At 41.8% G+C, this 26904-nt stretch overlaps 1 protein-coding gene across 2 annotated transcripts in view; it reads left to right on the top strand.

The window, feature by feature from the left end:
- Positions 1-12598: 12598 nt before the first annotated feature.
- The window catches only part of LYST (lysosomal trafficking regulator), a 128446-nt gene continuing 114140 nt past the window's right edge, over positions 12599-26904 (top strand). The window contains exon 1 of one of the 2 annotated variants that reach the window (XM_070733990.1): positions 12599-12746. Coding sequence is in view for 1 of the 2 variants with exons in the window: in XM_070733989.1 (XP_070590090.1) it covers positions 12631-12746 (116 nt within the window). In the remaining variant the exon portion in view is untranslated. The remainder of the gene's footprint in view (positions 12747-26904) is intronic. The other variant, XM_070733989.1, reaches the window with a different exon arrangement.

The raw sequence follows: 26904 nt of genomic DNA, 5'->3' as shown, positions 1-26904 counted from the left end.
ATATAGCATTTCTAAGTTTAACTACTTGTTGCCTGTTTGATAGGAATGAAGCTATCCACTTGTGCAAGGATCCAGAATTGCCATAAGAACTTAGTTTTAACAGAACTTGTGATGTACAAGTTTTAACAGAACTTGTGATGTACCACAGCATCAAAGGCTTTGCAGAAATCTATATAGATTGCATTTATTGTTTTACCAGAATATGAAGGCAGGGACAGTTATTCTAAGTGCTTTCTAATAGCCTAATTTTTATTTAAATAAGTAAATAAGTAAATAAGTAAATAAATAAGTAAGTAAGTAAGTAAGTAAGTAAACAAACAAACAAACAAACAAACAAATAAATATCAGATGTTGCAGGGTTGTCTCAATGACATGATTAAACCCTCTTAAGATTACCAATGCCGCAGTATTTAGAGGGAAGAGGGGTGGGGGAAATGAAAGAATAAAAGTTGTAATACTTTTAGGACAGAAAACCCCCAAGCAATGTGGAGTCTGGTTTGGCTTGATCTGTTTTTTAACAAATCCATGGCTGCCCACTATTTATTACTTGTTTCAGAATGTTGACAGATCTGCTTTTTAATTATCTTTTCCAGTATCTTCCCGATGTTAGGTTGTTTGGTCTGTAGTTTCCTGGGTCTGTTTTCTTTTCGTTTTTGAAGATGGAAACCACATCAGCTCTTTTCCAGTCCTCTGGTAATTCCCCAGGATTTTTCAAAGATGTAATACAGTGGTTCTGATTATGGAGCTTTCTATTTAATTAACTGGGTCTACATGATATAATTCAGTGCTGGCTGGAGAATTCTGGGAATTGAAGTCCACACATTTTAACATTGCCAAGTTTGAAGAACATTGCCTTAAATAAATTCTCCTGAGTAGAGCTGATTTCAGTAGTAACCTCCTCCCATTTTACTACAATTATTGTTTTCGCATCCTCTTCTTAAAACTTGTTATTTTATGAGGCTATTAAATATCTGCTCCATTAGGCATGGAACAAATTAGCTGGGGTTACCTCCCAAAATGAAGAAGCTATAAGTTGGCAGATTCCGGACCATCATGAAACAGTTGCTTATTTGCCATAAATAAGCTGTTCTACAATAGCCTATTGTTGTTCTAACAAAGCCAAGAACCAGTAGTACAGCTTTTGTAGCATATGCTTCTTGTTTCTTAGATAGAAAGAAATGAATCGAAAGTGCCATTTCTCTTGCAGTCTTCTTTTCTTTTGCACTATGTCTAGTGTGCTGTATGAACCCAGCCTTTGTGAGACATCAACCAAGATTTCAGTTGGTAAAGTATGAATTTAACAATTTCAGCAAATTATGATTTAAGAGATTGCACGAATCCAGTTGCTGCATGATATTTCTGGCTGTGTACACAACACCCGGGATGAAATTACTCTGTATCACTGTTAAGTTTAGTGTGTTGAATTATTATTGACTTACTTATGGTTATCTCAACTAAGCCCATGTCTTGGACTTCTATACAGGTAGTCCCCCATTTACAACCACAAATTGAGCCCAAAATTTATGTTGCTGAGTGAAACATTTGTTAAGTGAGTTTGTCCCACTTGACAACTTTTCTTGCCGCTATTGTTAAGTGAATAAATTCATTTATTAGATTAGTAACATGGTTGTTAAATCAATCTGGATTCCCCATTGGCTCTGCTTGTCATGTCACCAAAGGTGATAGAAACATAGAAACATAGAAGACTGACGGCAGAAAAAGACCTCATGTTCCATCTAGTCTGTCCTTATACTATTTTCTGTAATTTATCTTAGGATGGATATATGTTTATCCCAGGCATGTTTACATTCAGTTACTGTGGATTTATCTACCATGTCTGCTGGAAGTTTGTTCCAAGCATCTACTACTCTTTCAGTAAAATAATATTTTCTCGTGTTGCTTTTGATCTTTCCCCCAACTATCACATTATCCTGGGAAACTGCAGCCATCACAACTATTCATCACTTGCCAAGCATCTGAATTTTGATCATGTGACCATGGGGATGCTGCAAAGGTCACAAGTGTGAAAACTGTCCTAACTCACTTTTTTCCTTGTAACTTGGAACGGTCACTAAATGAACTGTTGTAAGTTGAGGACTATGTCAGGCTGAAGCCATTTTAGTTGGGGTCATTGGCCTGCCACATGTTATGCTGTTTTAAATGTATTCTTTGCTGTGGGAATTTGGGAAGGGTAATTGCATGAGGGATGTCTGCATATAGCAATAACAAATCCCTTCTAGATGGTCAAGGTCATCCTTTGTCTTCGCACTTCAGCACCTGCACGGAAGGAGATGGGGGTTGCTGCCAAGTTGGCAGATGAAGATTGGTCAACTTGATGGACTTGGGGGTGTGGGGACAAGGGCTTGGACTTTCAAATGGGTGGAGAAACCCCTGGGACTTCAGATTTGGGTTTCTCCCAGATGTGCCAACACGGAACGGCTAATAAATTGGAACATTGAGGAATACTTTGCCTCAGACTCTGATTTAATTTTTGATGCTATTTGGAACCCTGACAGCATCAAAGCATAAATTAATTAAAGTGGTTGTGTTTCCTGAATTCATTGAAACATTATCATAATTTTCAGAGTATAAGACACACTTCCCCAACCCTCCACTAAAAGTGTGTGAAAATTTAGGTGAGTCTTGTAGATCAAAAATGGGTATTTTTGGCTTCCTGAATCCTCCACGTCGCATTTTCATCCTCTCCGGCCCCCAGAAGCGCTCTGCAATGCTCTGCATGGCCCATTTTTGCCCCAACCAGCCCCATTTTTGGGCTACCAAGTTCTCCGTGTGTCATATTTTCGCCCTCCCCATCCCCCAGAAGCACTCTCTAGGCCAAAAATGCATCCATTTTTTGGTGAAAATGGGTGACGTTTGTGTTGAATATTCATTAGCATGATGTAAATAGTTGAGTCATAGATTGTTGAATGGTGATTGGTTTAAGATGCCCGGGAAATTCAAATGCGCATCAGTTATTTTGAGCGGGAAGAAACAATGTATAAAAGCCGGAAAAGCCGATACTGTTGCAGTTCGTGCCTGGATACAATTCGTATAGCAACTCTGTTTCTGCTATGCGGTGAATAAACTTTACTTAAAACTGACTCCAGCTTCAGTATTTTTCATTGGCGACGAAGGAGGTCTTACCTATGTACTTCCAGAATGGATAACCTGCCTGTAGGAAAAGCACCCGACCATTTTGACCCCGAGAAGTCTTCCTGGGATGACTATATGGGGAAATTTGAGGTCTTCCTTGAAGTAGCATGTATGAAAAATGCCGACAGCGGTCGGAAGAGAGCTATTTTCTTAAACTACTGCGGCTCAGAAATGTATGCTCTAGCTCAGACCTTAACCGACCTGCTACCGGCCAACTCAGTTTCATGGGACACTTTAACTACCAAATTGGCGTCTCACTTTAAACCGACCAAGCCGGCCATCGTATACAGGCACCAATTCTCCCGGATGACTCAAATCGAGGGAGAATCAAATATTTTTCAGTTTTGGCAAAAATGGGATGTGCAGAGCACTGCAGAGTGCTCCTGGGGGCCCTGGGAGGATGAAAACATGAAATGCAGAGGCCAATAACCATTTTTTTCTTGTTTTCCTCCTGTAAATTTGGGTATATCTTATATTCCGGTGCATTTCATAGTCCGAAAAATATGGTAATTAGCCACCATCCACAATATAATTTAGAGTAGTATGTTGTAAAATCTCAGCTAATGTGTGCCTCTCATACAAGATGGCCTGGAGCACAATTTGCTACATTAAACTCCTAATCCAAGGAAATGAAAGAGAAAATGAAGAGAGGGGAATTACTGATCTATTGTATAAGAGGATACTCTGATTATGGAAGGCAATGTCTGAGACTCAGATACAAATGAGAACAAATCTCAAAAATAAGTACTCCATATATAGAAATAATAAAATGGAGAGAGATTAGACAGAAATTCCAAGGGATAGAAAAATTAAGCATGTATATAATTTATCTACTCAAAGTACCAAGGCTATTGATATAACAATTAATCAATCGTAGGAAGATATACCATTCTATTTCTCTATAAAATCTATGCTTTTGGTTCATTTCCAAATAATTCAGATTTTGTTGGATGAGATGTGAAAGAAATATAATTTAAAACCTTAAAATGTATGTTTCTGAATCTTGACTGAAACCGCTGAGTCATAAAGACCTATGCTTCAGAGGTGACATTTGTGTAAAAGGCCTGGATTATTCACACTTAAAGGTAAACAAGATTGCTTATCATTGCAGTGGAATAACGTCACAGATTATCTAAAGAAGATGGTAAACCTTGCTCAGTCATACAAGATAGGCAAGGTAAATGGTCTGTTCTTGTAAATGTGGAAAATACACATTTTAAGAAAAGCATCACAAGAAAATGGGGAAAAAGAGCAATAGTAATGGCTGATCTCTCCTGTGACAGCGGTACTGTGGTGGTAAAGGTGGATGAGTTTAATGGTAATCTATCTTCTTCTCCTTACCTTATAATGGAAACTCTTGAACTAGCTGCAGTGGGGAACATACAAGAGAGAAAAGACAGCCGAATCAGCTTGAATTCACCAAATGCACTTTAGGCCATGACATTCTGGACCAGGGTTCCCCAACCCCTGGGCTCTGGCCAGGGGTGGGCTACTTCCGGGACGGGGGTGGGCGCAATGGGGTAGCAAAAATGGAGCTCCACCCCAGAGCACCCAATTTGCACTGAAAGATGTTGAAAGAAAATGCAGGGCGTCCTGTATAAGCCACGCCCACAGTGCGGCACATTATTCACATTTACAAAATCCTGGGGAACATTGAGGGGGGGAGGCTAAAAAAAGTTTGGACAAAAAAAATCTCTCTTCCTCCCTTTCGCTCTATTTCTCTCCCTCTCCCTCTCCCTCTCCCTCTTTCTCTCTTCCTTCCTTCCTCTTTCTTTCCCTCTCTCTCTCCATCTCTCTTTCTCTCTCCCTCCTTCCTCTCTTTCTCTCTCCCTCCTTCCCTCCCTCTATGTCTTTCCCTTACCCTCCTTCCCCCCTTTCTCTCCCTCTATTGCTATCTCTCTCTCTCTTTCTCTCCCTCTTTCTCGTACACTACGCCGCAGCAGCGACATTGGGCAGTAGCCGTGGGGCGGCGGCAGGGTGGTCAGCTGTGAGGCGAAGCTCCAGAACTGAGGCACCGACGGCGGTGGCTGGATGTGTTGCTAGATGCTGTACATGCTGGCGTTGCGCTGGGCATGGGCGTGGGGCTGGAGCCTCCGTCCCGGCCCAGCCAGCAGGCAAGTGCCAGCCATGCAATGCCAGCATGTATGGCGTACAGCAACATGTCCAGCTGACATCGTCGGTGCCTCTGTCCTGGAGTTCTGGCTAGCAGCTGACCACCCTGCCGCCGCCCAGCGGCTACTGCCCGGTGCTGCTGCTGCCACCGCCCTCCTGCTGCCGCCGCCCTCCCGCTGGGCCCCAAAGCTCACCTGCTGCTGCTGCCAGGGAAGCTCCAGCTGGGCGGGGTGCTGCAGCTGCCGGAAAACTTGGAAGGCGCAAAGAAGGAAGCTCAGCTTCCAGTCTCACAACTCTTTGCTCTTCGCACTCTCAGCAAAAAGTTGTGTGACCAGAAGCTGAGCTTCCTTCTTCGCGGCACACCTGACCATGTCTCTGGTTGGGAAACACTGGTTGGGAAACACTGTTCTAGACAATCAGCCCATATAATTAGCTTATGGTTCTATTTTTCATATAAACTCATACAATCAGGTTAAGTTACAGTTATATACACAGTTTTACAAAATAAAGAGAGACCGGTATAATACTATAATCTTTTAATTTTCTGCAACAGGGGTGTCAAACTCAGATCTGGCCCAACGGTTACTTATATCTGGTCCGCAGGGCAGTCATAGAAACAGTGAAGGAATGGCCCATGGTGCCTCTGCCAGCAAAAATGGAGCTCCATAGGACTGTGTGCATTCCTCCAGAGCTCGGTTTTCGCTGACAGAGGTTTGCAGCAGACTGTTGCAGCCAGAAACAGAGCTCTGGAGACCTTACACAAGTGACGTCTAGCTGGCCGCACCTATCCTGGCCATGCTCCCCAGCCCCCTCCAAGGTCAAATACAACCCGCCCAAGGTCAAACACGTGGCCCTCAAAGAAATCAAGTTTGACACCCCTGCTCTGCAATGAATGATAACTTTAAAGGGTAGGGCATTTTAGCTCCATCCATCAGTATGCATCTTAATCCAGTGCACATTAGTTCTATGTTGTACATAACAAAATTGTTTTAAAAATGAAAATAAAATTTTGCTCATGTGTGGTCGTATAAATTAGTGAACAAACTAGTTTTATATGGAATATCTAGTCGCTGGTGAGGAATACAGTGTTCCCTCGATTTTCGCAGGTTCAAACTTCGCAAAAAGTCTATACCATGGTTTTTAAAAAATATTAATTAAAAAATACTTCGTGTTTTTTTCCCTATACCATGGTTTTTCCCGCTCAATGACATCATATGTCATTATATGCCAAACTTTTGTCCGCCTTTAATAATTTTTTAAAAATAAACTTTAATAAATAAACATGGTGAGTAATAATCTAAATGGTTGCTAAGGGAATGTGAAATTGTGAATTTAGGGGTTTAAAGTGTTAAGGGAAGGCTTGTGATACTGTTCATAGCCAAAAATAATGTATTTACTTCCGCATCTCTACTTCGCGGAAATTCAACTTTCGCGGGCGGTCTCAGAACGCATCCCCCGCAAAAACCGAGGGAACACTGTATTTAAAATGTATTTATACAGTTATTGTGGCTGTTTTATTATATACTGAGCTGAACCTCCTGGGTTTTATTCATGGTTAATGTGTATGAATGGGGAAAAGTGATTTAAAGGGGCAGAAAAGATTTTTCAGGGATACAGTCCTATATACACTTAGTGAAAGCTAAAAGAAATGGGCCTTCTCAGTAAAATAGCAATTATACTGCACAACGATTCTATTCTATATTTAGATAAATTTAGAGTTTTCCCTGAAAAATCTGTCTTAATTGGAAAACAAGAAGCACATTTTTTGAAGAGTACTGATGGCCAAAATGTTTATTATATGCATACTGATACAAATGCGATCTTTGAAAAGGGATAATATGAAAGGATTTCAGAAAATTTTGAATACTTACATTTTGCACCTAGTTATAAAGTATAAATACTTATAAATGACTACATTTATAGCAAAATTATATGCACATTTACTAATAAAATGTTCCACTTAGTTCAAAATAACTTTTTTCCTGGTAATTGTGCTTAGGATTTTAGCTCTAGACTGCAAATAAGTATATCGGTACTTATTATTACTCAACTATTTAGAGAGGACTTTCAATGTTTAAGCTTAGGTTTGTATTTGGGCGATTAAGAAATTGACACTGACATGTTCCAATTGTTAAGCCTATCAGTAATGTAACTCAGGACTTCGATCCTTCTTCGTAATTGCAAGTTCATAAAATGAGGCACATCTGCCCAGAGTTGGGTGTCTTATCTCCAACAATTCTGTGTATAGATATGTTTATAGTTTATGTGAAGTCAAAGATGAAACTCCTCATTTAATACAGTCAAATTTAAGTAGTCCACACTGTTTAATCTTCATCTTTTAAAGATTGTCTTGGTCAGTTTAGAAAGTAACTAAACCCTGCAAGATACTGAGATTCCAAAAGAAGCAGATATTTTTTAAAAAGTCTTAGATTGTGCCGAGCTCGATATGATGACGAGATGGTTAAACAACCAAGAAGAATCAGAGTTTTATGATATTTGGCAGAAGGTATATACTTGGTGGGAAACAAGAAAAAAGGGATAAGTGTGTTGTTATATTAATTTGAATATTTGAATTTAGTAGTAAAATTGTGTTAGATGATAATTATTTACTAATATAAACATATATTCTTCCTTCTTCTCAAAAAAAATCTTTTCCTTTATTTTTATAAACTTTTATATAGGTTTAGATTTATTATGTTAAAATAGATATTTTCATTTTATATATTTTCATATATTTTATAGATGATGTTTTCTTTTTTATTATTATGATGATGACTTCTACTTTGAGCGGAGCGACTGTAGCTCCACTAAATGTTTTATGTTATGTTTGTTATGTTTGTCTTTGAAAATTAATAAAATATATTTTTTTAAAAAGAAAGAAAGTAACTAAACCCTGCAAAGCATTTTTGTAGTGTTTAGACTTTATTATTTATTTATTTAGGGGATTTATATTGCTACCTATTCGCTCATGGCGACTCAAGGTGGCTTACAGATAACCTCACACAAAAACAATAAAACTTATAAAAGAGTCATATAATAAATTAATATAATAATATCACTCCACCACAGCAACAATACTTCACAATACTTCATCCTGCTCTGGGTTCTCCAGGCTTGCAGGCAGAACCATGTCTTTAGCGCCTTCCGGAAAAGTGCTAGGGTGGGGGCCATTTTGTTCCAGAGAGAGGGCCCCCCATGGATAATTATGAGAGCCGGGTGGCGCAGCAGGTAGAGTGCTGTACTGCAGGCCACTGAAGCTGACTGTAGATCTGAAGGTCAGCAGTTAAACTCTCATCACCAGCTCAAGGTTGACTCAGCCTTCCATCCTTCTGAGGTGGGTAAAATGAGGGCCCGGATTGTGGGGGCAATGTGCTGGCTCTGTTAAAAAGCGCTATTGCTAACATGTTGTAAGCTGCCCTGAGTCTAAGGAGAAGGGCAGCATAAAAATTGAATAAATAAATAAATAAACAAACAAACAAACAAATAAATATACCATTTTAACAGTATAAATGCTGTGCTTTATACAGCTACACTGATTTACAAAGTGATGATACAAGTCTGCATCTGACAATAGCGCTGTAGAATTTTATAACCCATATACCACATTTTTCAGAGTATAAGACGCACCTTTTCCCTCCCCCTCGGAAAGAGGCTGAAAATTTGGGTGTGTCTTATACTCTGAATGTAGTTTTTTCAAAGCTTTTAAAAATCCCCAATGAGGCGCTAAAGATCTTCCGGGCTCTTACAGCTTTGTAGATTTTTTTTTCATTGCTAAGCGCTCTGAAGAATGTTTTTTTCCCACCCTAATGAGGTGCTATCAATCTTCCTTAGGGCTGTTACAGGCTTGCAAGCTTTTTCATTGTTGCTCTCTCTAAATAAGTTTTTATTTTGTCCAGCCCTAAGTCTTTGAAGGATTTTTTTCATTGCTACTTCCTCCGAAAAAGGTTTTTTTAAGCCCTAACCAGGGGATAAAATAATGTCCTGTGGCTGACCAGACTAAGGATGCTAACCAGATGAATACCTGGTAGGCAGATTTCCCTATTTTCCTTCCCCACAAACTAAGGTGCGTCATATACTCTGAAAAATATGGCATTTCGTAATTGGCAACACAAAGGCATACATGATAAAAATTGACAAATTGTGTATTGCAGCATTGAAGTACAAATCCCAGCCTTTCTTATTTGTATCTTAACAGTTTGGGAAGGTACGCAGTTTTGCATCATAACATCACAATGCACGATTTGTCATTTGCCCTTCCTGCTTACTGCAGAGCTTACTGCTTACTACTGATGAAAGAGTATTGCAAGACAAGCACCACTGCGTTTATATCTGCACCAGAGTATAATCTATGTCTGCCAAAGGGGCAGGGTTAGCATCAAAGCAAACTCGTTTAAGTTTTCATCATTTTGTCAGAGCTAGTGATCCTGCGGATGGCTGTTTTTCCAAACGACTCTTAACTTCTCAAACAATACGCTGCATTGTGAATTAAGTATAACAGAGTAACAGAGTAGGGAAGGGACCTTGGAGGTCTTCCAATCCAAACACCTGCTCAAGCAGGAAACCCCATACTATTTCTGACAAATCTCTTACCTATTACTGAATGGGTTCCCATGTTTTCCTATTATTAACTGATCCACGATTTACTCAAACCAATTGTACAAATTTGCGTAACACATTGAACCAAAGCAATGTTCTGAAAATAGCCTAAGCTATAGAAGAATAGAATAGAATAGAATTTTTATTGGCCAAGTGTGATTGGACATACAAGGAATTTGTCTTGGTGCGTATGCTCTCAGCGTAGATAAAATAAAATATACATTTGTCAAGAATCATGTGGTACAACACTTAATGATTGTCATAGGGGTCAAATAAGCAATGAAGAAGCAATATTAATAAAAAACCTTAGGATATAAGCAACAAGTTACAGTCATACAGTCAACATGGGAGGAAATGGGTGAAAGGAATGATGACAAAAACTAGTAGAATAGAAGTGCAGATTTAGTAGAAAGTCTGACAGTGTTGAGGGAATTATTTGTTTAGTAGAGTGATGGCGTTCGGAAAAAAACTGTTCTTGTGTCTAGTTGTCTATAGTGCCACTTTATAAAGCCTTTTCTGTTACGCCCCCCAGAAAGAACTAAACATTTTGCGCCCCCCCCAAAATTCTTTAATTCGGGTCCCAATGGAATTTTAGTGTTAATATTTATTATTTTACTTATTATAACTTGCAAGCAAACTATTGGCTGGGGAAGGTTGCACTACCCACTTACCTGGGAGTAAGTCACACTGAACTCAGAGGAGCCTGTTTTTGGTTAGGCAGGCATAGGCTACCGTGGTTAGGGCCCTCTTTTGACATGGGGACAGGCCAGTTTAAGTTCATGGCTACCGCAGCACCTGCCAAGAACAACAAGAATACACACAGCCGCTTTGCCCCACCTGGTTGCCTTCTCTTCCGGGCTTGGAGCAGCGTGCAACTGGGAAAACATTCCCCATCTGGGGAATTGACTGAGAGGGACCACACATGTTCCCCGGGATCATTCTGTGCCCTCCAGTGGAGCGTGCCACATGTGGACAGAGTAAGACCACATGTGAAATAATGCATCCAGTTTTCGCCTCAATGCAAAAAACCAAACAAAAAATCACCCCACAAAAAAACCCAACACTTGAGACTTTGGAAAAAGTCCAGAGAAGAACTCAGATGATTAAAAGCCTGGAGTGAAAAATATATGAGAACGGTGAAACATATGAGAGCGGATTGCTTCTACTGCTGCTACTGGTGTACATTGTGCAAGGGACTTGCATGTGCACATGGCCCAGCATGTTTATCCTTCTGCGCATGCACAGGAGACAAAATCTTATAAGGGGACACACATGTGTGAGATTTCTGTGATTTTGTCTGCTTTTGTGCATGCATAGAAGCAAAAAAATATCGAAATGCTTCCTGTGCATGTGCAGAAGCAAAAGCATGCACCGGGAGTAATGGGCAGCAAAATTTTTTACTGCCACACTGTGGGTGTGGCTTATTTTGTGGGTGTGGCTTACCAGCCATGTGACCAGGTGGGAGTGACTTGAATGATCATCATCGTTTGAGTGAACTGTTAAGTCCTTGACTTACGATGTCACCAGTGTCGCTCTCTGGGGTGACAATTTGCTTCGCTTTCCCACGCTCTCCTTCCTGGGTCGGCCCGTCTCAGGCTGGGTAGCTAGGCGAATAGGTGCAGATAAGCTGTTGAGAAAATATGGGGGAGGAAATGGGCCCCCTGCAACTCCTACCAGTGCTGGTCTCCCTGCTGCTTTCCGAGGAGGAGGATGGGAGGGGGGATAGTCAGCTGGAGCTGGACACACAGCTTCATTTCCGCCGGTGGAACTGTGTTCCACCCCGTCCGGCCTGCTGCCCAGCCCTATACACGTATGCACGCACAACACCCAGAGCTGCACCCACAGCTCAACATGTATTACTGGTCCGGCATCCTTTACCATTCTGGTAGGAAGCCAATATTGGTTTGTGCCTTTTGGCCACTGTCCAGAAAAGGTTATCCATCACTGGATAGGATCTACAGGGGATTGAACTAGAAGACCTCAAAAGTCCCTTCCAGCTCTATTCTGATTCTGATTCTATAGTGTGCTTGGCTACCAAATCTGAGTATGTGACCTGAGTTTGCAACCTTTGAGAAGGAAAAAAAGAAAGAAATCAGATTAAAGCCAGGGATCCAAATCAAAATCACACCGGAACACATCCTAGATCTGAATGAATGAAATACTCTAATAGCATATTTCATTTGCACAACTATTCCATTTGCACAACCAGCATGTGAAATTGACTGTCAATCAGTGTCGCTTCCTAAGTGGACAGTTTGATTTCACAGAAGTTTGATTTACTTGGAATTATATTCTGCTTTTTAAGTGTTCCCTTTATTTTTTTGAGTAGTGTAGTAAAGGCAATGTCCAAAAAAACGAGGTCACAACGAAATCGAGCTCCCGGAAGCCACGAAATTCCAGAAGCCAAGAAGGGGGATTCCAAATCCCCCCACGCCCCCTCCCGCCTGCAAAAGAACGCAGGCTTTCCCAGCCGCTGCGTAAGAAAACGGGCCTTCATTCAATGAGGTCAGGATTGAAGAGCTCCTTTCCTATTGGCCCTTGGGCAACACGTGGGGCTGTAGGGCGGGGCGCGCCTCGGACGGGAGGCGGGCGGAACCCTCCTTTGCGTGGCCCGGCGGGCGGTTTTAGCTTCAGGGAGTTGCTGTTTGCTGCCTCCTGTGGCTGTTGCAACTGCCGGAGTGGGCGGGCTCTCGGGTTTCCTTGGCGACGAGAAGTAGGGAGGGGGGAGAAAAGGGGAGGGATTTGAGGAGGCCGGATTCTGCTTCTGCCATGGGCAGCGGTAGTTGGCCGCCGCCGGCTCCGCTGTCAAAGGGAGGAGGAGGACGAGGGCGGCTGGTGGAAGGCCGGGCTGAGCAGGGCGGTTGTTGCGCGGGCGGCAGGAGCAGGTAAGCGGCGGGGAAGGAAGTGGAGGGATTCCACGACTCGCAGCCGGGGCCTAAAAAACAAACAAACCCCCACACAGAGCAAAGCGGAGCGAGCATCTCTATTTGACTGCTTGGTTTGACACTAGCGGGCTTGCACCGCCTCGCCTCTTGATCCGGCTCTTGGTGCCTCACTCGCTTCGGCCGAGGTTGCATCCTGCCGGGCTTGGCCAACCTCTCCCGTTGGGCCGCTTCCCTCTCCGGGTTTGCGGGACGCCGTCGGGTCTGCTGGGTGGCAAAAGGGGGCTTAAAACTTATAGGCACTTTCCCTATCCCCCCTTGCTTTTTTGCTAACCTGGTCATTTCTGTAGGGATGGTTATCACCATTCCAACGACCACCGGTAGAGGAAATGGGGTGCATTTCAGATTTGGCAACCATTTGGGACAGTTAGCAACTTTTTGCGTTGGTTTGCTTTTTTAAAAACAACAACAACCAAGAATCAAACCGAGTTTGCTGTCCCTAAAGAGAGTCCTGCCTCCCATCCTATCAAGTGCAGATTGCTGTTTCATGGGGGGTAAGAATAGGTTCTGCCTCTCTTTTTCCTCTTGGGCTCTCTGCTGCCTCTCCATCATTATTATTATTATTAATTGGATTTGTATACTGCCCTTCTCCGTGGATCATCCTCATCATAACAATAGCAATAGAATTGAGACTTATATTCTGCTTCATAGTGCTTTTGCAGCCCCACCTTAACAGAATCAGCATATATTGCCCCCAACAATCTGGGTCCTCATTTTACCACCTTGGAAGGATGGATGGTTGAGTCAACCTTGAGCTGGTGGTGAGATTTGAACTGCCGAACTACAGCTAGCAGTTAGCTGAAGCAGCCTGCAGTGCTGCACTCTAACCACTGTGCTACACAACATCATCATCATCTCTGATACATTAGCAGCTTTGACAAGAATGCAGGACTTGTTCTTGCCAGGAAGGCTTACATCCTTCCCCCCCCCTTCCCCAATCTGTCTGGGATCATCAGACTGCCTGCGAGAAAATGGTAGAGAAGCAGGGATGGTTTCATTAGCCTTAGCAGCCCTGAAGTTGGATGTAGGAGGAAAACAATGCACTGTTAATCCTGGGCACCAGTTCTCATTAACTGCAGCAGCAGCAGCAGCAGAATGCTGTTGCCAGGTGAAGGTGAGGGCTTCATTATAGCAGAGGATAAACCACAAGCCTTGCTGGAAATCTTGAATGTGCCACTACAGCCTTGGATAATTTCCTCATATTGTCTCTAATTGCCTTGGTTAAATTTATGATTCTCCAGTGTTTTGTTTGTGCTGTAGAAAACCCGAGTCGGCCGGTCATGAAATAGACTTGGGCCATATTAGCGTAAACACACAACTTGGTTACTCATGCTATAAATTTTTTTAGGAGGGCGAGATTTGCATTGACCTATAAACTGTCAAATAGGTTAGGTTAATAAAAAATGTAAGGCATAAAGTATGTGTTTCAAATATTGACAGCTGCTCAGACTCTTTTCAGAGTTGGGCAATTTTAAAAATCAATTTAACTACTAAACCATGTTAAAATCAACTTAAATAACTAAACCATGTTAGCACTAATCAGGCTGAATGTTTTGTTCAGATGCATTAAGCTATCAGATCTGGTTATGAATCATGTTCTATGAATGCCGCTTTAAGAGTAATGGCAAATTTGGAATAAAGGGAAGGAACAAAAGAGTTAAAAATGCTTTACTCACATTCCCCCCAAAAGAAGAAAACCCTTCATTATTTGGGAGTTACCCCTCAGCATTAAATGCCAAGCCTTCATAATTGGATGATGCTATATCCAGACTTGATTTGAGCCTAGAAGAATTAAATTGGGATAAGCAAGCAATAGATTGTATTATTTTCTCCACTTGATTATTTTTTGTGTGAATTTTAATGCAATCTAAATTGTTTTACAAAGAAGGTTTATAATGTTACTATGGCTTACTTTCATTTAATGTTCATTATGATATAACACAAGGATGATACATTCTGAGATTAATGGGGATTTTGGAAATTTGCTTTACCAAAGAAATTTGTTATACAAAAGATATCTGACTGCTTAAAAATACTGAAGATAATTATCTATCTAATCTTTGAAAAGCTGTGATGGTTGTGTATTATAGTTTGAGGAGGGCTTGATTCTTCTTTATTGGTAGAATATAAATTTGAAATAGGTTAGGTTGAGAAATAATTTTGTAATGAATTCAATTATATTGAAAGTTCAATGACCCACTAGAACAGCTTGCCTCCTGAGGTTGTAAATGTCCCAACACTTGAGACTTTCAAGAGGAGGTTGGACTGAGGTGGTAGAGGGTCTCTGCTTGAGCGGGGTTGGGGGTGAGTGGTGGGTGTTAGACTGGACTAGATGACCTACCAGGTCCTCCCAACTCTAATAAATAAATAAAAATAAAAACTACTAGCCAGATAGAACCTGCTATTTTATACATCCACCCAAAGTTTTATCTTCTTCATTATGGTATCTTAAGCACAATCTGAATTTGTTATCTCTTCAGCCATTATGCATTCTATGAAGAATTTATCCATTAATTTAGATAACTTAATCTCTGTTAGATTGCATGATATGTCATTTCTTACACTAAACAAACACAGTTAAAGAATATAATTTACATGTTACCAGTGATTCTTTCTGAAGACAGCATTGAATGTGTTGCTTGTAAAAAATATGTTCGGCGCCTTTTTCTCTGTATAGAGACCAGATCTCAAGCAGTGAGCAGGGCAGTTCTTATTTGATAATTTTAACAGGATTTTAAAAAACTTTAAAACAAATTATTACATTTGAGGGCCCTGCAGCAATTCCAACCAAATGCAGATGTGTACTTTTTACAATTATATTTCACACATGACATTTCAGTGCCATGATTAAAACGAGCCTATTCATAAATATAAAGCAGAGTTTAAAAATAAAAGCCCTTATGTGTGTCATCAGAAAACTGGATTATGTGTGTTTTAATATTAATCAGAAGGTTATCTTTTAAAATAATTTTTCTTCTTTAGTACGTTTGTGTTGAATTCTGGATGAAGATAATTGAATATCATACAAACATGATTTCAAGTTAACTTCAAGAATTTACATTACAATCACATTTCGAAAATATACGAAATATCTGGAATGTAGATTTAAATTTTGAATACAGTATATGTAATGTTTAGAAGTATGTTAACACATTAAATACATTATGTACTTACAAAAGATTAATTACAGACCCAGTTCTGAGCATCAAAGTAATTTTTTAAAATTCCTAATAGTAATTATGTAACAAATATATATTTATTATTCCTTCTCTCTCTCTTCCTTCATGTAAAAGTTGTTATATCGTTGAACAAATGCTGGAAGTCCAGTGAAATGCCTTTCTAGCTGGATATGGTTGGTAACATGTAATAAGGGGCGTGCATAAGCACACCAATATACCGTGTTTCCCCGATAGTAAGGCAGTGTCTTACTATCTTTTTACCCCCAAAAGCCCCACTGTGTCTTACTTTGGGGGTATGTCTTACATCTCCCCGCGCGCCTTCGCCTTCCAAGCTCCCCGCGCGCATTGCTTCCAAGCTCCCCGCGCGCCTTCGCATTCTCCCCGCGCGCCTTCGCCTTCCAAGCTCCCCGCGCGCATTGCTTCCAAGCTCCCCGCGCGCCTTCGCTCGCCTTCGCTCGCCACCGCCTCTTCCCCTGCCGAAGCTCAGCTGCAAGCGGCCAGCGAGGCCGATCGGATCCGAGGCGAGCGGCCGGAGCTGCGCCCTCCTTCGTCCGCCTCCTTTCCGCTCGCCTCGGAGCCGCTTGCAGCTGAGCCTCGGCAGGGGAAGAGGCGGTGGCGCCGCGGCGAGCGAAGGCGAGGGGCGCGCAGGGAGCTGCCGGAAAGGAGGCTGGTGAAGGAGGGTGCAGCTCCCTGCGCGCCCCTCGCCTTCGCTCGCCGCGGCGCCACCGCCTCTTCCCCTGCCGAGGCTCAGCTGCAAGCGGCCAGCGAGGCCGCTCGGCTCCGAGGCGAGCGGAAAGGAGGCGGGCGAAGGAGGGCGCAGCTCCGGCCGCTCGCCTCGGATCCGATCGGCCTCGCTGGCCGCTTGCAGCTGAGCTTCGGCAGGGGAAGAGGCGGTGGCGAGCGAAGGCGAGCGAAGGCGCGCGGGGAGCTTGGAAGCAATGCGCGCGGGGAGCTTGGAAGGCGAAGGCGCGCGGGGAGAATGCGAAGGCGCGCGGGGAGCTTGGAAGCAATGCGCGCGGGGAGCTTGGAAGGCGAAGGCGCGCGGGGAGCTTGGAAGGCGAGCGAAGCTGCAAGCGGCCTCGCTGGCCGCTTGCAGCTGAGCTTCGGCAGGGGAAGAGGCGGTGGAAGAGGCCGCGGCGAGCGAAGGCGAGGGGCGCGCGGGGAGCTTGGAAGCAATGTCATCGCCCCCCCCCCCCGCAATACCGTTTATACCGTGTTTCCCCGAAAGTAAGACATATGTCTTACTTTCGGGGTATGGCTTATATAAGCCGACCCCCCTGAAACCCCCCATATGTCTTACAATCGGGGGGGTCTTACTATCGGGGAAACACGGTACCTACCATCCCTGTCCTAAAGTACTCATAACCATCTCATGCATACATGTTTATATACTGCTCAAAAAAATAAAGGGAACACATCCTAGATCTGAATGAATGAAATATTCTCATTGAATACTTTGTTCTGTACAAAGTCGAATGTGTACAACAGCATGTGAAATTGATTGTCAATCAGTGTTGCTTCCTAAGTGGACAATTTGATTTCACAGAAGTTTGATTTACTTGGAGTTATATTGTGTTGTTTAAGTGTTCCCTTTATTTTTTTGAGCAGTGTACTTTTACTGTAATCTTATATATGCTTGACAAATAAAATAATTTTGGATATTGATAGAATGAAACACACATATATACCAGCCAAATACATGTGTAACTGAAACATATCGATTGTTTATTGTAAGCAAGAACTTTTGTTCACATGGACACTAGATAAGCTAGATACACCGGTTGGCCTTCTGAAACCCTGGCTCTGCAACTGGCTTGGGGCTCTGATGGAGGTGTGTCTCCTACTTTGGAGGAAGCTAGTCGATTAGGAGAAGATCCCATTTCCAGCCTGTTTGCATATGGCTCCTTTTTTATCCACTTTTGTTACCTTGAAAAAGTTTTTTTAATTCTCCTACAGACATTTTCACATATTTATCATCTCATTTCTCATTCCATTCACTTACAAAATCTTTATACATATAGTCTATATTTATCTTATTGCTTTGCTAGTTCAAGGTTGCTTTTTTTAATCACCTTCCCATCTCATCCAGCCCTTCCCTTGTCTTTCTCTTTCTAAACCTACATTTCCTTTTCCTCTTCCCTACTTCCTCTCCTGTCCTCTCTCCTCACTCTCTTCTCCCCTCTTCTCTTCTTTCTTCTCTTCATTCTTCCTTTGCTCCATTTTTGCCTCCATTTTTCTGGGACAGTATTCCAACAACCTTTAATTCTTTTACACAATCTTACAGCTTTTCCTATTTTATTCCATATATAATCCTTTAATCTACAGTATTTCTTTTATCTTTATGTGTTTGTCTATTAATACACTTCAAATTTAAGATTTTATCCCCTTTCCCTTTCCTATTCCCTCATCACTTTCAAGTATTACATTTGAGTTCCATCGTTCACTTATATTTCAACTTTATTTATATTCATTTTCTATCTATATGGTATCCTTCAATTTTCAAGGTTTAATTTTTAAACATTTAAATTGTTTTATATTATTTCATGATGTGTAAACTACCCAGAGTTGCTTAATAGTGAGATGGGTGCGATGTAAATTTAATACAAGCAAATATGAAGTGTAAATAATCATTTGCTTCATTCCCTGTGACAGATCAGTAATATGTCAATAAGGCAAGAAGATAATTCTAAAGTTCAGTTTTTCAAAAGGATAATTTGCTCATTATATCAGTGTGTGAAAGGATATAATCATCTATTTAGGCTATTCTAGAGATTTATTTGCAAAACTATTTTAGAACATAATTTAACATTGAAATGAAGGAATGAAATAATTCAAACTCATGTAATTCTAAAAGAACAGGTACAGTTCCAGCTCATTTGCCAGCTCAAATTACATTATGTACTCCTGTGATCATAGTGATATCATTAATATATTGTTATTTTTATGTATGTGGAAGTAAATCCCCTAATCTGAAGTTTTCATGGTACTGTATTGGGACATTTTGCCTTCTAGAGCTAGCTGATGCCTGCATATTGTGGATTTAATTCAGTTTTTTAACGTAGCAAAATGCCTAAGGCTAAATATCTGTGCTTGTAATGTAGTTGTGAATGAAGAAATTAGCACTTAGAAGGGTCCAACCCCCTGCTCAATGCAGGATTCACCTGTCCTCTCTTAGAATAGCTTTCTATTGACTTGTATCATTGGCCTATCTGATTCAATATAACTATAACTGGCAGCTATACTTTATTTATTGTTAGAATAAAACAAAATTTCAACAAAGACCATTCTCATTCTCTGTTACCAAGAGCTTTTAAATGTAGATATATGGGGTTGAAATTCGATATTATGCAAAGAAAGCATAATCCTACCCATCTGTCCTGTTGTCATAAGAGATTGCCACTGGCTGTTTTGTCTAAACTTTGATCACCTGCCATTACAGAGGATATGGCTATGATACACAGACTGTAATCGAGTAATACTAAATATGTCAAATAAAGCTCTTTTGATATAGAAATATATTTGCCTTCATAGGCTTTGTTTTGTACTATAGTCATTTAGTTAGAACCCTAATGTTTTATGCTGGAAAAACTTAGCTGCTAAACCATGATTACTTAAAGACTGCATAATTGCCAATTTTCTTGGTGCAGTAATTCAGAATATAAGGACGTTTATCCATGCTCTACCTTCATTGTTGCATAATGAAATACTTCCTCCTTTATTGCACATCTTTATGTATAATTTAGGACAGGGGTCGACAAAGTTGTTCAGAATCTAGGAGCCAGCCAAAAAATTTAGGAGCCAGAATTTTTTTTAAGCAAACTTGGTTTTTTGCCGAGTCTCCACCTGACATCGCTTTCACCCCCTCCCCCCCGGCGCAGGCCTGGCTCCGCCGAGCCGGCTCTGCTGTACTCCCGTCGGGATCCGAGGGGAGACCGTTAGTCAGAAACCGAAACAGAGAAGAAGGAAAGGGAGACCGGGCCGGGGACGCGGGTGAGGGGGGGGAGGGGGGAGGAGGGGTTACTGGTCGGAAGTCACCGCGCACGCGGCCGGAGGAGGAATGAACAAAACCTCACGCCGGGAGGGGAGGGGCTTCCGCTTCTCTCCGAAGGCGGGTGAGCGGCCAAGATCGGAGCGTCTGTGTGCGGTGGGGGGGAGTGAAGGGGTTCGAGTAGGAGGCGGAATGGAGGCAAGGGGGGGAGGGAGAGACGCACGCAAGCGCAGGGGACACTGGGAAAGCAGCTCGCTCCGAGGTTGATGGGCAGAGCTACGGAAGCCAAGATGTACCATTTCTGGGCGTAAACACAAGGCGGGAAAAATATACTGTATACACATACAGCAGTGTTTCCCAACCTTTTTGGAGCCGCGGCACATTTTTCATATTTTCAAAATCCTGGGGAACATGGGGGGGGGGGGGGCGCTAAAAAAAGTTTGGACAAAAAAAATCTCTCTTCCTCCCTTTCGCTCTATTTCTCTCTCCCTCCCTCTTTCTCTCTCTTCCTTCCTTTCTCTCTCCATCCCTCTTTCTTTCTTTCTCTCTTCCTTCCTTCCTCTCTTTCTGTCTCCTCCTTCCTCTCTCATCTCTTTCCTTCCTCTCCCTCCCTTTCTCTCTTTCCTTTCTCTCCCTTTCTGTCTATCCTTTCTATCTCTCACCCCTTCTCCCTCTTTCATTCCCTTTCTCTCCCTCCCTTTCTCTCTCATTCCTTTCTCTCCCTCTTTCCTTCCTATCTCTCTTTCTTTTTCTCCCTCCTTCATATCTTCTTTCTCTCCCCCTTCCTCCCTCTTTCCTTTCTCCCCCTCCCTTTCTCTTCCTTTTTCTCTATCCTTTCTACTTCTTACTCTTTCTTTCTCTCCCTCCTTCATTCAATTTTCTCTCCCGCCTCCCTCCCTCTTTCCTTTCTCCCCCTCTTTCTCTTCCTTTATCTCTATCCTTTCTACTTCTTACTCTTTCTTTCTCTCCCTCCTGCATTCAATTTTCTCTCCCCCCCTTCCTCCCTCTTTCCTTTCTCCCCCTCCCTTTCTCTTCCTTTTTCTCTATCCTTTCTGCTTCTTACTCTTTCTTTCTCTCCCTCCTTCATTCAATTTTCTCTCCCTCCCTTACTCTCTCTTTCCTTTCTCTCCCTCCCTTGTTCTCCCCTGGGGCTGCCTGTGCCTGCCCTGCACCACCCAACACGGACGGACAGCCCCCGGTCGTCGGTTCGTCGCCCCCCACCCCCCCACGGAGGGAGATCAGGCTGGCGAGGGCGGTAGAACTACGTCACCAGCCACTGGAGGGAGATCGGGCTGGCGGGGGCGGCGAATCCACCTCCCCAGCCGCGCGGAGGGAAATCCGGTAGGCGGGCGGGGTGGCCGCGGCTCCCTGCGCGCCCCTGGAAAAGCGTACAGGGAACGGTGCCCGGGGCCGCTTTAGCCGCCCCCCGCTCCCCCCCGCCATCTCCCCGCGACTGCCTGTGCCGCTGCAGCCGCGGCCCCCCCCCCGCTCCCACCGCCAGTGCCCTCCCGCCGGGCCCCAAAGGACACTTGCCGATGACGACAGGGAACCTTCAGCTGGGCGGGCGCTGCCGTGCCGGTGCCTCCGACCTCCCGGTTCCTGCTCGATGCCGCGGTTTCTGGCGCTCTCCTGCTGGGCCCCAAAGAAGGAAGGCGGGAAAAAGGCGCGAAGAATGGAGCTCTCCTTCCTGTCTGCCTTCTTTGGGACCCAGCAGGAGAGCGCCAGAAACCGCGGCATCGGGCAGGAGCGGAGAGGTCAGAGGCACCGCAGCGCCCTGCCAAGGCGGCACACCTGGCGGTGTGTCGCGGCACACCGGTTGGGAAACGCTGACATACAGTACAGCAGGCAACATTTTCTAGGCGCCAGACAACATTTTCTAGGCGCCACTGGCGACCAGGCGCCTGGGTTTGTCGAACCTTGATTTAGGATATATTTTATATCTAGACTGTTTAACATGGGTAAAGATTTTGGTGTATCCAGGTGGATATGCATTTTCAACAACCCAACCTCATACCTTATTGCCATCAGTAAGGGCACACAGCGTCGGTCTTCTCCAGATCCCATCCCCCAAGCAATGTCGGTTGGCGGGGCCTCAGGGAAGAGCCTTCTCTGTGGTGGCTCTGACCCTATGGAATCAACTGCCCCCAGATATTCTCCTCCTTACCGGTCTTCCAGAAAGCCGTTAAGATCTGGCTTTTCCGGCAGGCCTGGAATTAGATTGACTGTAGTCTATGTATGGTTCTTTTTAGGATATTGTTTTATTATATTACTGATTTTATTGTGTATTTAGATCGTATTTTAGTATTGTTGTATTTATCCCACTTGTTAGCCGCTCTGAGTCCATTTCGGCATATAAATATAATAAATAAATAAAATAAACCCCAACCTTTTACATTGTGAGATGTAAGACCCCTATCCACCCCAAATTGTATGCTCACAATGCGAGGACAAGTCTGATTCATGAATCAAAGTTTTATTGAGGAAAAATTTAAAAAGCAGTTGCAAGCATAGCCTCTTAGACCCTTTCCAAATGGGTTGAGTTCAAAGAACGCAAAAAGCAATTATCAGGTTATACATTTTATACCCCTACCCAATGCACGCCATGCCTCAGAAGCCCTCTCAGCTCCCCTTAAGTCTTCTCCAGTGATGGGCTACCAAAATTTTTGCTATCACACTGTGGGCGTGGCTTGTGCATTTTGTTTCAACATCTTTCAGTGCAAATTGGGTGCTCTGGGGTGGAGCTTCAAATTTTGCTACCAGAACTGCGTTCCTGACCGTTCCCGTAGGAGCCCATCACTGGTCTCCCTAAAGAGTCACCAACTATCTTACTGATAGTGGTCTTGCCTAAGAGGTAGGATCCTGTCTCCAAGGAAGATTAATACATTTTCTCTACTTATTACAATTTATGGTCAATTTACAATGGCAGGAAACAACAGACAGAGTCTCACATCTTAGTGTTACATTTTATACATTTGTATAAAAGTAACTTTTCATTTTCTTCTTTCAGTATTAAATGACAAAAGATTAACACCATAAAACTGACTCATCAGACTAAAATATATAAACAAACTACAAGTTCCACAATCGTGTTTCAGGAAATAGACATTCTAGATGTTTAAGATTAGCCACCCTAAGAGAAAATATTGTTTTCTTAGAGTGGCTAATATTAATATTGAATATCTGGAATATCTAATTCTGAAACACGATTGTGGAATTTGTAGTTTGTTTATTTTTTAGCCTGATGAGCCAGTTTTTATTGTGTTAGGTTTCATTTCTTGTTGGCATTGCGGTCAGTTAACCCACAGTTTTAGTATATGCCTACTTCCTTTTCAGAAAGTCTTTTCCTGAACTCTCAATACAGTATTGAAAGATTCTTTGAAAATCTTTTGCTTGCAACTAGTTTCTTTTATGTTGTTTGTGTTATCAAGGATTTTTATCCATTTGCTTGTTGATTAGCTACATGTCCTTCCTCTCCTTTAGAAGCAAAGATGGCATACAAAATCTTCAACCTTACATTATCTACAATCGACCTCTCCCCTTTTCTAAGAGGTCTGTAAGGGGCGTGCATAAATGCACCACTGTGCCTACCTTCCCTTTTATCTTTTATCTTTTATCCTTTCTATCACTGCTTTCTACTTATGTTATGTTAATATATACTATAATACTATAATTGTTTGACACATACATACATACATGCATACATACATGCATGCATGCATGCATACATACTGTTTAAGAGATAACTGATCCAAAGTCACCTCATGATCCTCCATGGCTGAGGTTGGACTTGAACTTGTGTTCAACATTTTAATTACTACACACACTGCCTCTTCACTCAGATTTGCATAGCAGAAGATACACTATTCTAATTTTGTGTGAGATACCATAATTTCAATGGTTGCTATTCTGCTTGAGCTGAATATACAACACTAACCAGATATTACTTTGAAAAATTTGATAGTAATATATCCTTCAGGACAGTTTGGTAGATAAGTCTTTGCTAACATTAGGTATTATTAGAAGGCTTTAATATTTCTGACCATTGTTCTGTATAATTGCTTTGGGTGGAGCTATTTGTTAGTGAGACTGAGTCAGAGGCTCTGCAATATCTGCTGACTTAAAATAGTTTTATGTGTCAGTATTGTTTTTTGTATGATAATGCGAGATGAATGCAAGATAATTTGGTGTAGAGAATTGTAGTTTGTTATTATTGCCTTATTTTGGATTCAGGACGGCTGTTCTAGTTCTACAGTGTGCAAAATCAATGTACTCTGAATTCACTCTCTGGAAAGAACATTTCCACTTTTTGCAAGTATAAAATTAGCTTTTAATGCCATGGATCACATGGGTAGTGGAATGTAGCTCATCTAATCCCTTTTCACAAAGCATTTTAAAAGTGGAAGTAAACTGTTATTTTCACTGAAAGTCTAAAGTGAAAAGCAGTGAAATATGGTACATGTTGTGTAACCGAATAATGAGTTTCTTGCAATGCTGATTTTGGCTGGATTTAGAGATGGTATAGAAAAACAAAGACAAAAGCTTGCCTTTGAGAAAGCTCTAAGCTTATCTTTAGAATAGAGACTGTTATGCGAAATTATTGACTAATAATCTAAAGTAGTAGTAGATTCATGGGCTAATACACTTTTTTTGCTTAAAGTTATTTGAAATATACTCTTAAATATCTATTTGAAAAGCTAAGTACCGTAGTATTGCTTTCAAAGCAAGATTGAGGATACATTAGCTTTCCAAATAGATATGTATCCATTGTATTTTAAATTTTTAAGAAGTCAAATGATAAGCCAGTTGAAGAATCACTTATTAAGATTAAGAATTAGCAATTAAAATAACCACAAAATATTAGTAGCTTTCTCTAAAGCAGTACAATGATGTGTTCATGGATGGACAGAATGTTTTAAATGGTCTTAGCAAATGGCATTAATTACCATGGGCTAGACATACAGTATTTACTAAGCAATTTACTGGAACTGGGCTTGTGCTTTGTTTCTATTATTCATTCCTATTGATTATATGACACCAAGTCAGTGTTGACAGTGACCACATAGGTAGATTTTCTCCAATGTTATTTATCCCTGATCTGGTATTTCAGACCTTCCAGTGATGTATCCATGGCCACTGTAGCTAGGACCATCCACCTTGCTACTAATCATCATCTTCTCTCTCCTTCCATCTCGCCCAGGATTAGAGCCTCCTAAAGAGAGTTAGGTCTTTATGTATTGTGAGCAAAGTTGGGAAAGCCTGGTCATTAGCATATGCAAATTTTGGGTTGATCTGTTGAATAATGCATTCCTTTTCTTAGCTCATATTCTCAAGAGTCTTCTCCAACAAAAGCATCAAAACAATTTCTACCTTGCTTCCTAAAACTTCAACTTTCATTTCCATAGACTGTCATTAGGAAAGCCCATTGCCTGCGTGATTCTGATCTTTGTAGGTAGACGTATTGCAGCATCTGAATATCATGTCCATGGCCTTGATTACTATTCTAGGAAGTATTAATATGCAATTATTTCTTCATTGCTCGTTCCTTACCCGTTATTCCTAAAAGACAAAAGTTATCTACCATTTCAACATCTAATTGTCAGTTCTAAGTCTAGCTGTTAAATAGGGTTAAATAGGGTTCAGGAGGGAAGTGTTTTTAACAGGAAAGTGAACACAAGAACAAGGGGACACAATCTGAAGTTAGTTGGGGGAAAGATCAAAGGCAACATGAGAAAATATTATTTTACTGAAAGAGTAGTAGATCCTTGGAACAAACTTCCAGCAGACGTGGTTGGTAAATCCACAGTAACCGAATTTAAACATGCCTGGGATAAACATATATCCATTGTAAGATAAAATACAGGAAATAGTAAAAAGGGCAGACTAGATGGACCATGAGGTCTTTTTCTGCCATCAGTCTTCTATGTTTCTATGTTTCTGTTGTACCTATTGTCATTATCTTGATCCCTTTATATTTAATTTTAGTCCCTTGATTTTTATATCCCAAAACTCAGGTATTCTGATTTCTGGATGACTGTGACTTATGGATATTAGTTATTTAGAGTATGGTTCTCTATGTTGTACATGAACACATAGCATAGTAACATATATAATACTCTAACAGTAAGGTAAGGCCATCATCAAAAAGCAAAAATGTAAAAGCTCAAAAACAAGTATTTTAACAAATTTGATAAATTTAAGTCATTTGTAAAGAAGTTGAATAATCCTGGCAGAAAATTCAGTTACTTTTTTCAGGATTATTCAAAACACCTTCTGAGTGTGCTTATTCATTTACAGCAGTACCTCTAGATACGAGCTGCTCCACATACGAGTATTCCAAGTTACGAGCCGCGACGCAAGTGAAATTTCTGTTTGACACCTGAGCTCAAATTCGGGATACGAACCGAGCTTCCACTAGGTGGCGCAAGAATCTCCTTGCTTCCAGTTATCTCGGCGCGAAAAACAAGTCTAAAGGCATTCGTTCGAGATGCAAGTTGATCGACTTACGAGCTCGGGTCTGGAACGAATTAAACTCGTATGTCGAGGTACCACTGTAGTTTGAAATCTACTGTGTTGCTGTATCTTCTACTTCTCATTTATCCATCTGTCCACAAGGATATCGTGAGAGAATCTGTAACATGCTTCAGTGAAATCAAGATATACGTCATTCTCCAGTGTGGTGGTGATAGGCTCGAGGCATGGATGACTCTTGTCTGGGAGCTCGTTAGACTGAGTTCAAAACTGAAGACATGTCTCCTGGCAATTGTCCCCAATTTCGACTCAGTCTAATGCTAAATTAGACATGTTAGGGAAAGCTTTTAGAGTTGGTTAAAATTTAGAGCAGAATTCCTTCATGCCTGGAGTCTATGGGGCAGTCACGCTGCAGGAATAAAAGCAGGTTTAGTATTTTACAGTGTGAAGAGCCATGGGCTCAGGC

The sequence above is a fragment of the Erythrolamprus reginae genome, chromosome 1, assembly GCF_031021105.1.
Source record: "Erythrolamprus reginae isolate rEryReg1 chromosome 1, rEryReg1.hap1, whole genome shotgun sequence".
In the NCBI taxonomy this organism is placed as follows: Eukaryota; Metazoa; Chordata; class Lepidosauria; order Squamata; family Dipsadidae; genus Erythrolamprus; species Erythrolamprus reginae.
The sequence above is the reverse complement of the archived record's forward strand: the minus strand, read 5'-3'. Positions and strand labels throughout refer to the sequence as shown.